The sequence below is a fragment of the Schistocerca americana genome, chromosome 8 (assembly GCF_021461395.2).
Source record: "Schistocerca americana isolate TAMUIC-IGC-003095 chromosome 8, iqSchAmer2.1, whole genome shotgun sequence".
In the NCBI taxonomy this organism is placed as follows: domain Eukaryota; kingdom Metazoa; phylum Arthropoda; class Insecta; order Orthoptera; family Acrididae; genus Schistocerca; species Schistocerca americana.
Window position 1 is genome coordinate 244,576,770 of NC_060126.1, and position 12,752 is coordinate 244,589,521.

At 39.9% G+C, this 12,752-nt stretch overlaps 1 protein-coding gene across 1 annotated transcript in view; it reads left to right on the plus strand.

Moving 5' to 3' along the window:
* Positions 1 to 416: 416 nt before the first annotated feature.
* LOC124545125 (osteopetrosis-associated transmembrane protein 1) overlaps positions 417 to 12,752 on the plus strand; it is a 284,001-nt gene continuing 271,665 nt past the window's right edge. Inside the window, exon 1 of the mRNA XM_047123947.1 lies at positions 417 to 522. Coding sequence (XP_046979903.1) covers positions 427 to 522 — 96 coding nt within the window. The 5' untranslated portion in view covers positions 417 to 426. The remainder of the gene's footprint in view (positions 523 to 12,752) is intronic.

Sequence of the window (12,752 nt, forward strand, 5' to 3'; positions counted from 1 at the left end):
CAACAACAGCGGAGTTTACAAAGTATCATGGCCCAGTTCTCCTGCCTACTATGTAGGGAAAACAGGCAAAAACTTTAAGGCCCGTTTTCAAGAACATGTAAATGTTTTCAGGCTCAAGAATTTCGAAAAATCAGTCATTGCACAACATATGTTGGAAACGAAACAAGTCATCAACAGCCTAGAAAACAATTTGATACTACTACATAACGAAGCCACAAAATAAAAAAAAAAAAGAATCTGTGTTAAATGAACAAACAGATTTCGTGACCCATAGTTATTTCAGTAATTTTAAAGACCTGCTCTAAAGTTATATCTTGCATATGTCAATTGTTTAATAATTATATCTTCAGCACTACAAATAAATTCGTCTTTGACAACACCATGTACATAAACATCTGTGAAGTGTTTATAAACATGTGTGTACAAATGTGCCTCTTGGATGAAGTGACATGTACTAAAACGACGGAGAAACGAATATTTGCCGGTGCTAAAACGTTAAAAATGCATTCCTTGGATTATGGGGTAAGTTAACACTGTCCATTTTCCACTATTTTGCACACATTTTCCGCATTCGAATTACGAAATACATAACCTAACGTTAAACCTTTTCGTGACAGGAATATGCATTTCACCTGATTCAGGAGAAGAAATAAAACATTACACCTGACTATGGACCCACAGGGTCCGAAATGCATCGTATTGTTAATAAACACGAAAAATTTGTGACTGAAGGCGTTGTTTAATTCATTCCTCCAATGATTCCAGTTCCTGTTCCTCTTGCAAACAGAGCAAGTGAAAAAGATTATCTGTATGCCTCCATGAGAGTCCTAAGTTCTCTTATCTTCGTCGTGCTTACTTGAACTTTACGTTCGTAGCAGTAGAATCATTCTGCTGTCAGCTTCAAATGCCTGTTCTCTAAATTTCCTTGATAGCGTTCTCGAAAAAAGCATAGCCTCCTCTCCAGGGGTTCCCATCTGAGTTCTCGAGGCATCTCCGTACACCTGTGTGTTGATCGAACCTTCTGGTAACAAATCTAGCAGCCTGCCTCTGAATTGCTTCGATGTCTTCCTTTAATTCGACCTTAGAATCCCCAAACACTCAAGCAGTACTCAAGAATGGGTCATAATAGGGCTTTACATGTGGCCACCTTCACAGTTGATCCACACTTTCCTTAAACTTCTTCCAATAAACTGAAGTCAACCATTCGCCTTCTATACTACAATCTTACATGCTCTTTCCATATCTTATCGCTTTGTAGCATTACGCCTAGATATTTAATTGACATGACTCTGTCAAGTAGAACTCTACTAACGCTGTATTCGAACATTATGGGTTTATTGTTCCTCCTCATCTGCATTTACTTAGATTTTCCTGCAGTTAGAACTAGCTGCCATTGGTCACCAACTAGAAATATTGTCTAAGTGACCTTGCATCCTCCTGTAGAGTTCAACGACGTCACTGTCCCGTACACTGCAGCGTCATCATTAATCAATCACAGGCTGCTGCTCACCCTGTCCGCCAAGTCACTTATGTATACAGAAAATAAGAGAAGTTCTGTCACACTCCCCTGAGGTTCTCCTGACAATATCGTTGTCTCTGATGAACAGTGGCAGTCGAGGATAATGTATTGGGTTCTGTTACTTAAGAGGCCTTCGAGCCATTCACACAACTGGGAACCTTTTCTGTATGGTCGTACCTTCGTTAATAATCTGCACTGGGCATGGTGTCAAACGCTTTTCGGAACGGTAAATGAAGAAGAATTTCAGCAGTTGCTGTTTCAGCCATGTTTAAAATCTTGAAATATGTATCTGCCCAGGTTTCAAAGGCTGTTACGAAATACATGGGCATCTCATTTAAAATCCTGAAAACAGGTATGGCTATTGACTTCACTAGACAGTGTGATGAACGCCATTTGACACCAAATTACGTGATGCTTTTAATAAAAGAATTTTAATAAATCTTTATCCTGCAACTGTTTTGGCTGTCATCATTTACTGTGAAGAATTTCAACAGTTGTTGTTTCTGCCATCTTGCTTTTCGGGACCCTAGGAATATGGGATCTCCCTGTTACCCTTCGCAGGACATCATGTAAGAAAACGGTATGCTGAGAATCGCACATGCGACGCTTTCTACAACCGTGCTGATTCATGGACAGAAGCTGTTCCGTCTCAAGGAAATTTATTATATTCACACTGAGAGTATGTTGAAGAATTCTGCAGCAAACTGATGTTAATGGCATTGGTCTGTAATTTTGCGGGTGTGTTGCTGTACCCTTCTCATATATGCCTTTTTCCATTCATGTGGAACTCTGCACTGGACTAGAGATTCACTATAAATGGAAGTAAAGTAAGGGGTCAATGCCGCAGATTACTCTGTCTAAAACCGAATTGGGATTCCATCCGAACCTTACGACTGTTTTGTTTCCAACTCTTTCAGTTGTTTCTCTACGCCAGAGATACCTATTACTATGTCTTCATACGGGAGTCTGTGTGATAGTCAAATGACGGTATGTTTGTGCGATTCTCTGCGTGAACAATTTCCTAAAGGGGAAATTTAAAACTTTGGCTTTCGTTTCGCTGTCTTCTTCTGCCATACCGCACTGGTCAATGAGTGAGTGGATTAAGCCTTTCTCATTGTTAGCGATTTTAAGTATGACCAGTATTTTCTCGGGTTCTCGGCAAACTCGTTTGCTAAGTTACGATGGTGGTAGCTGTACGTTTCGTGCATTAATCTTTTTACAGAGGCATGAATCTCTACTATCTATAGCCTGTCGTAGCCCGCCCGGTTGACCGTGCGGTCTAATGCACGGCTTTCTGGGTGGGAAGGAGCGCCTGATCCCCAGCACGAATCCGCCCGGCGGATTTGTGTCGAAGTCTGGTGAACCGCCCAGTCTGTGGATGGTTTTTAGGCGGTTTTCCATCTGCCTCGGCGAATGCGAGCTGGTTCCCCTTATTCCGCCCTAGTTACATTATGTCGGTGATTGCTGTGCAAACAAGTTCTCCACGTATGCATATGGCGCCATTACTCTACCACGCAAACATGGGGGTTACACTCGTCTGGTGTGAGACGTTTCCTGGGGGGGTCCACGGGGGGCCGAACTGCACAATAACCCTGGATTCGGTGTGGGGCGGTGGAGGGGTGAAGTGGACTGCGGTAGTCATCGTGGGGTTGTGGACCACTGCAGCTACGATGGGGATGGAGCCTCTCCGTCGTTTCTAGGACCCTGGTTAACATACAATAAATATAGTAGCCTGTCGTCATTTGCGCGTTTTCTTTTATCTGAGAGTGCAAGAGGCTTTGCTTCATCGGCATTTTTCGAATTTCGCTGTTAAGCCACGGTCGGTCTTCTCCATTCTTAATCCACTTACTCGAACTTATTTTACCAGGGCACGATCTGCAATTCGTTTAAATGTTTGCCCATAATGCCTCTATGTCCATCATAATGGAACTAAATGGGTAATAGGTAACAACTGTCAGGCGCTAGTTTAAAGTAGAATATTACGTTACATTTATTTTCCTTTGTAGAAGGTGTATTAATTTTTACTGTGTGCAAGGTCGTAGGCAAAGGGAGGAGGAGGTACAGGGGGTCCAGACCCCCTCCTTATCACCAAAGTGAAATTACGCCCTTTTGTTGCATGTAAAGCAACTGAAAGATATTTTGAGTTTCAGTCATACGACGAAAAAAAAAACGCACTATCAGTAGTCAACAAGGCCGTCGATAGAATTTAACTGTCGAGATATCGATAGCAATATTGGCTATTGTCCGTTCACACTTAGATCAACTACTGTAAATTGTTGACCTAACTAGAGCCATTTGTTATTTTATTAAATAGTTCAGTTCTTACTTGCAACTGAATCTAGTGCAAGTGCTGCCGTTTGTTGTTTTTGTGCTGTGTGCTGTTGTGATAGTTTCGCTTGTGGATATGTTGGTAACAAGAAAGAAGAGGGAAACCCATTATGATTCTTCCTTTAGCGATATGGTAAGTTAAAAATATGTACACTCTACTACAATAGCCCAATACCTGTCTATAGCAGTTTAATGTTAACACTGGAGTCGCTATTTAGGACTGTTAGAACACTAGGGTTGAAATATTTCATTATTTCGTGAGGCAGCGTAGCGGCAAATATCATTACAAATGACATTAAGCTAAAATCAGTGCATAAAAATACACTTGGATTTGCAAGTGTCGCCCAAAAATCGCATTGGTCAACAGAAATGTCGCCCAAATGGCGGTGGTTACATGTCTTTAAAAAAATTGCTCAAAATTCTATCATTAATAGCCCAAAGGGCAAACTAGCGCCAAATCTAGTCACCTGGACAGTACTCAATTAAGAAACTAGTTCCGATATAGAATGTTGCCGAGGGGTTTGTGCAGAGGGGAAGGGACATGTGATGACAGCACATTCCGTTGTCCGTTGATTTTTTTTTCAGTGTGCTGCATCAGTTCGTCCAAGTCGGCTGCGCCCTACATCCATCCCCTAAACCCAACCTCCATTTCGTCGGACATACAGGGTGCTTATAATTAAAGTTAAACTTCCAAAACGCTGTAGAAATAACACCACTGGTCAGAATGACGTCAAATTGCAACGGAATGTTATCAGAGAAGGAGGAAAAAGTATGGCAGAAGCAAAAACAAAATGTGTGAAAATTGATCAGTAGATGGCGCGGTATGTTTCAGAATACATAAATGAGAACACTTTCATGCGCACGACCCATTGAAGTTGGTATAAACACGCCGGGTACACGGCTTTTCCTCGTTTCGCGTCTGTGGCGTTCGCCATGACTGTCTCGATGCAGGATGGTGCTCTGCTTGTAAAGCTGTATTAGAAGAATGATGACTGTGCACGCGTCACTCTGCAGAAGTTCCGGACAATGGAGGGTTTGAAAAATGCGTTGGTCAGATGACTGCCATGGGTCTGGAGAAAATGATTCGAACATTCAAAAAGATGGGTTCTTTTGGTTTGCAACCTGGTAGAGGGAGAAAACGAACTGATTGGATGTCAGTGGAAGCAGTGGCCACAGGAATGCTGCAGGAGATGAGTAGTGGTGTGCAAGCGTGTAGTGCATGGAGAATTGCTCGAACATTGGACATGCCCGTGAACATGGTGCATAAAATCCCATGAAACATCCTTATTTGCTATCCATTCAAAATTACCTATGTGCACGAGTTGCTTCCCGTTGATCTGACAGCAAGAGAGACCTTTACTTTAGAATTTCTTGCTCGCATGGAAATGGATAATGATTGGCCGTGGAAGATTTTGTAGACAGACAAATCCCATTTCCATCTGACAGGATATGTCAGTACACAGAATTTTCGAATATGGGCAATGGAAAATCTACACAAAAATCAACCAGTACCACTTCATCCTGAAAAGGTCACTGAGTGGTGCGGGTTTACAGCATCAGGGCCATATTTTTTCGAAGAGAGAGGTGCTTCCAGTCCTGTTACCTGTACTGTCACTGGTAAGTACTGTGAATTTATTTTGCGCAACCAACTGTCCAACACCGTGGATGTGTGGATGGGATCATTTTTATGCAAGATGGCGCACTTCCACACATTGCAAATCCAGTTAAGCAGTTGCAGAAGAGCCATTTCGGAAATGCTAAAATTATCACCCGCAATTTCCCTATAGACTGGCTGTCCCGATCGCCTGATCTTGATCGTTGTGACTTCTGGCTGTGGGGCTATCTGAAAGATGTTGTGTCCAGTGTTCCAATTGCAAACTTAGCTGCACTGAAAAAACGCATTGTGCAACATATTCGGAACTTTACCTGGGAAACACTTTGATCAGCTGTGGGACATGCTGTTCCTCGATTTCAACTTGTTGCAGAAAACAGTGGACAACATATTGAACATGTTTTGCGCCAGTCACACGGAGATTAATAATACTATTTGATTTTGTTTGATGATTTAAAATTAAAATACGGTGTGACTGATGCTTTTTATGCGGTTTTTGGCCTCAGGACAATTAAAAACCGATTTTTCCCTTGTGATGTGATATGACCTTGCCGTGGTGGATGGGCTTACGTAAGTAACAGTATCACACCTGTACACCCATGCACACTGAGTGGTACAGTTTGTTTAACTTCAAACGTACACCTTAGGCATTGTTGTATGATTCATTTGTCATTTGTAGTCGAACATTATTAAATTATGATGCTTACAGCGCCATCTATTGCTACATTTTGTAACTATTTATTTTTCTTTTGCCATACGTTTTCCCCCTTCTCTGATAATATTCCGTTGCAGTTTTGACATCATTCTGACCAGTGGCGTTATGTATACAGCGGTTTGAAAGTTTAACGTTTGTTATAATCAAAATGGCTCTGAGCACTATGGGACTTAACATCTGAGGTCATCAGTCCTCTACTTAAACCTAACTAACCTAAGGACATCACACACATCCATGCCTGAGGCAGGATTCGAACCTGCTACCGTAGCGGTCGCGCGGTTCCAGACTGAAGCGCCTAGAACCTCTCGGCCATATCGGCCGGCTATTATAATCACCCTGTATTTTTATGTTCTTGTACTACTATAATAACTGAACTCAACAATTCCATGCATAACTACACTACTGGCCATTAAAATTGCTACACCAAGAAGAACTGCAGATGATAAACGGGTATTGATTGGACAAATATATTATACTAGAACTGACATGTGATTAAATTTTCACTCAATTTGGGTGCATAGATTCTGAGAAATCAGTACCCAGAACAACCACCTCTGGCCATAAAAAAGGCCTTGATACGCCTGGGCATTGAGTCAAACAGAGCTTGATGGCGTGTGCAGCTTCAACACGATACCACAGTTCATCAAGAGTAGTGACTGCTAGTGATACGAGGCTGTTGGGATCCAGCACGGCGTTCCGTATTACCCTCCTGAACACACTGATTCCATATTCTGCCAACAGTCATTGGATCTCGCCCAACGCGAGCAGAAATGTCGCGATACGATAAACCGCAATCGCGATAGGCTTCAATCCGACCTTTATCGAAGTCGGAAACGTGATGGTACGCATTTCTCCTCCTTACACGTGGCATCACAACAAAGTTTCACCAGGCAACGCCGGTCAACTGCTGTTTGTGTATGAGAAATCGGTTGGAAACTTTCCTCATGTCAGCACGTTGTAGGTGTCGCCACCGGCGCCAACCTTGTGTGAGTGCTCTGAAAAGCTAATCATTGGCATATCACAGCATCTTCTTCCTGTCGGTTAAATTTCGCGTCTGTAGCACGTCATCTTCGTGGTGTAGCAATTTTAATGGCCAATAGCGTAAATATTGAAACCAAGCCTGCATCCATGCACTATCAAATGACCAGACACGCTCTGTGAAAGGAAAAAAAATGCAATAGGGGATGTCCATCTTTCGTTGTGATGTATTTTATTTTATTTTGAAACATTGTACAACAAACAGTTTTTCTAAATTCTCTACCGGCTGGGATAGCCCTGCGCTATGAGGCACAGAGCTAACAATCTCTGGATTTGGCAGGCGAGGTGGTTTGAATCCATCCAGCAGCCTCCTTGAATGTGGTTTTCTGTGGATTCCCATTTTCGATTTAGGCAAATCCCGAAGTTGGTCTCTTACCATAGGCCACAGGCAATTCCTTCTGAATATCTTTCTTTGTTGACAAACTTCAGTTCCATTGAAGGTGCAGTGTCTCTACTTAAACGAAAAGAGCTGCAACGAAGGCAAGCCAAGCATCTCTTTGGAGACTTCCATAGAGTAAATATCTCTGGAGTGAGCATTGCGTTCTGCGCATGTTGTCAACATCAAACCAGGATTATCGCATGTTTTCGGGACTTCGTTGTGCGTGTGTGCTTTCTGCATCGTTTGAAGTTTATAATGTCAAGAGTTTTTGTTGTGTTTCACCGTTTGTTGATAGTGTAATAGCGATGGTGAATTACTGTTGTTGCTACGGATGCAAAGAAAAATATGTGAAAGGAGGGATAGTAACTTCTCATGGGTACATACCATGTAGCTCTAATTATAGTTATTGTATTAGTAAGAGACTCTGTGTATGTTTGAAAATTTCGAGACGCATTATAATTAAGGCTTGATTCTGTAGACCTATTTTTCTACGATTTTATGACTATATAATAGATATTACGGCTCGTACAAAACCTTACAAACAATCGCTTCCTCTCGTAAATTTGCTACTGGAACAGGAAAGAATATGGTTAGTTGTTTCACCAAATACTATCCTCCATGCATTTATCAGTGACTTTTCGATTATGTATATAGATTACTCAGTCTACAATTTAGTTAATAAACTGGGAGCAAGTACGTAAAATGTTTTAAATAAATGCTTCAAAGTGTCGCCTGTAAGAAAAATTGTGCTTTAAGTCGCAAAAACGAGAAAATAAATACGCAGAAATGGAGAAAAAAAGGACGAATTAGCAGGAATATAATCGCTAACGTGTGGCAAATTCGGTGTTTTTCGGACACCTGCAAAAGCACTAGCGTACTATCAAGTCGTTTCGCAAGACTATCACTGCAAAAATGTACGTCAGGCTCTGTAATACTATAAAGTGCCGTATCATACCGAAAACTACCAAAAATCGAGTGCATCTGAACTGTGACACCTGTCGCAAAGAAGCAGTAGCTGGTTTATTCCCGGTATCAAATGGATACTGTTAAAATGTCTGCACAACATATATAAAAATCCACGACACGTACGAAAAGAATCCGTCTGACTAGGGATGTAATGAAATTCTAAATATACACGACGTCCCGAGAACATGTGACCAGGATGGCAATGTATGTTGACAACACAAAATCTGTTCTGCGCATGTGAATGCCCACTCCAGAGATATTTACTCTATGGAGACTCCTAGACTAAAAACCATAGCCACAAGACGGCTAGCGATCGTCATTTCGTATCATGTATTTGAGCATAAAGATGGCTCAGATTTTACTACAAGTAGGTGTCCTACTGTGAAATACCTTATTCATAATGTCCTTGAATAGTGAGTTCAAATGTCACAGGTCTAACGTATTTGTAAATAAACTTCATATAAACGTCAGTATATGTTGTACATTGTAATGGAGTTTATTAGCACGAAAGACTGTGTAACCATATTATCATGGAGAAACATGAACCCATTTATGAGGTTGCATACAAGAGAAGTCAACTTGAAATAAGGGTTCTAATCAGTGTTGAGATATCGGAACTGTAGAACACAGTATTTGTGTATTCCGTTTTGTTTTATAAATAAATGTGGTTGCTAAACTTGCAAGTTGACCGTTGAAATAATAATTTTAAAAAGTTCTTGATCACCTAAGGAAGATGAAGAATTTTACTGAAATGAGAGATACTTTAATAAAATTTGAGGCTGAATTGAGGAACTCGGGATGCTTTGAGTACTGAAGGAATTCTGTCTTGGTTCCAGAGAAGTCGTGAATTTAAATAAAATATTGTAGTAGGAGAAAGACAGCCGTTGACAAAAGAGATTTGAACCAGCTTTACTTTATAAATTATTCAACCCAACGTTAAGATTCTTATGCTCTGTGGCAGTGAACCTTATATTAGAAGACTCAATTGGTTTGTTAGCAAAGAGGCAGTACATTATATTCGAATTTTAATTCATTTGGCAATAAAGTGAAGTTATTATATTATCAAATAAAGATGTATTTGATTCAGCATTTGGGTATTTCTTTTTACATAATTGAGAAAATGTATTATCGTTTCTTAAGTAAAGCTCTCTTTGTTTAATTTTGTAGACCAAAAACTATTTGTATCTAGGCCTCGTGAACCCAAATATGCACATAAAATTAAAAAGCAAATGTCTCTGTTTTCAGAGTAAAATGAGAAACGAGTCTTTCTAAGGTCGTCTGTAACAAACAGGGCCTTCCATTTGACAAATTCCTGTCTAAGTCTTTGCTCTGTGGCCTCTGATCAGTACTTGTCGGTAAAAGTAGGAAGTCCTCGTTATTGAAACCACTGCCAACCTGTGCGACCAAACACTGGGTGGTGCTCATTGCGTACTTCTTTTACAACAGTCTTCAAAACTGCATAAATTAAACGCATTTGAGCATGTACATCTCTCTAATACGCTGTTACAAAACTCAGCTGATTGGTACGACGTAAGAGTGTTGTGGCAGTTAATGAAGTTATCTCAAAATTTTTCCATAGTCACAACAAGTTGTAAGTGAGTAGTGGCGCATGAACGTAGTTTACTTAGAATATTGTGCATTGTGAGATGTAATAGAGTAGTAAATAGAGTGAAAAAAATTACAGATATTCCCCAGTTATCTGCATCCCATAAACGAATGAAAACCGAAAGTGTGTTTACCGAAAATTATAAAACACAGTATCTACAATTCAGTATCACAAGAAAAGGGCTAGGCAAGTTCAAATATGTCTATTAAAAAAATAGTAATTGTATTGGTGGAGGAAATATCGACCTAGCCAGTACCTCAGTACCTCTGCTGGATTGAAGTGCTTTGTTGAAAAGCACTGTAATCTCTTGGTTAGTATTTCCAATGTCGGAAATTATATCAAGGAAAAGGATAGTGACTGTTCCATAATGTATAAGATTCTGATGAATACGTGGCAACCTGATAAAAAATTATACAATAATAAATGAAAAGCACCAGTTTGCTTTTGTTCTACAATATTACTTTTATTGTTAACTGGTTTTCGGCTTACAAGGCCATCTTCAGACATTTACTGAGTATTATCACCAGGGTTGTGATATCCAGACAGCGTGATTCTCGTACCAACATGATGTCGTTCTTTAATGCATTCAGAGGCAAGAAGTGCTCTTCAGTGTACTGGTTTGGAGTCTGTTCCTAATTTTGGTTTTCATGAGGTTTACCTGAAGTTGAACATGAAACTTCAATAACCTGACAAGTATGAAATCATATTATTAACTAGTTATTAGGTTCATTGCTTTATATACCTTAGAAAAAACTCTTTCACAGTCTGCATTTGAATGAGGTAAACTCAAAATTGAGAGAGCGAAAACGCTCAATTCCTTAAATTCTTCAGATTCGTTACTTAATATATTCCACATTTTATCTGGTGATTGTTCCTTTTGTAGTGAATCTGGGAGACAAGCCAAAACCAGAAGGAGACGCCTCCACTGGTCATCTGTACTTTGTGCTAAATCGAGATCTGAGGGAGGAATTATACGTCGCAACAGTTCCATTAAAGGCATGAGTGAAGGTGTTGTATCTTGGAAACTTTGTGACAGGACATTTGTAGGTATGAGTGTCTGTAATATTTGAGAATTAATAGCTCTCATTAGGTACGCCACACATAAACACACAAATGTATAGAAAACAATAAAACACAAATTATATATGATTTCAGGCAAACGAGGTGTACTCATCACAAGAAAGTTCCTGCATCGATGATAAAAATCCTTGATATCACTGAGATTTTTTCCCATGACAGAAGTGCGTTTCATGAAATACAGAAGTATTTCTGTATAGAGAACTCTAATCTTATCATGAAGGTCAACAATTACTACTGCTCTAGACTGGAAATACTCGTTGAAAGTAGTAAATTTTGGTAGAATCCACTTTAAGAACATATGATACATTTTTGCAAAGGAGTTATGTAAACAGTTAAAAACTTGTTCAGCACTTAGAGCTCGCTCAGAAAGCCATTTTTGGTTAAAAAACAGCATTAGAGCATTCCAGTTTTCCAGCACCGTCCTAACAACCGCGATCATTGACAGCCAACGTGTCTGTGAAGGATGTAGTAATTTGTGTGGTTCCAAGTTTAAAAATACCTGGAATAAAACATAATGTTTAGCCTATTTCCACACGATCGGACGTAAAAGAAAATCTATGATATATAAAGTGCTACAATTCCTGAAATTCATGGAACTCTGCCTGCCTCTTCGCACTGAGTTTGAAAAAACCATAAATATTCCTCGCGAGGTCCTCACAAGCTCTTGGAAGGTTCTTGCACTCCTCGCTTGCGCATATTGCACCGAATGACAGACACACTTCATTAAAAAAATTCCCGGGCAGCTATCTCGGAATCTGCTTGCTACAGAATTACGAACTCCCATCATAGTATTGCAACCATCTGCTCCAAAGCCAATAATATTGGCAAATGGAATGTTATGCTGTTGAAACGTTTTTACTACACCATTGTAGAGATTTTCTGCAGTAGAAGCTTTCTCAACATTTAAGTCTCCATCTTCATAAACTTTATATAGCTTCCAAAACTTACTTTCAATACAACCTGTAAAAGGATAAGTGATACAAAGTGGTAACTTAACAGGAAAATTTATTTTAGAATTAATTTAGTTATTATTTCAAAACTAGCTCTTACTCTTACTCACCTGAATCTTTGTCATAAAAGCGGATCGCCACGCAGGAATTTTTCACAGTTCCAATAGCGGTGGATTCGTCCGACATTATGCTAAATTTGGCGTGTTGTAGTTTTTTCGCCAACACTTCTTTGTGTGACGTCCCAATAACATTAGAAACAATGGCACATGCTTTGTGCCATTTAAGAGTCATTGCCCTTGCAATAACCGAGTCTGGAAAAATATCTTTAACAAACCGCATAAATGGTCAGCAGCTAAAAATGCCACATTATGTTCTGCTAAGAATGCTGATAATTTGATTTCAGCTTTAGCAAGCTTCCTCTTAACTCGTTGTGCGTTTGTGACAAATTGAGCAACTGAAGGCTGACGCACGGTAGCAGACTGCACCATGTTTAGGTGCTTCTTACTTCTGCAATGGTTTTTAATATTCTGGATTTCGGAAACCATGCTGGTATTGCAAT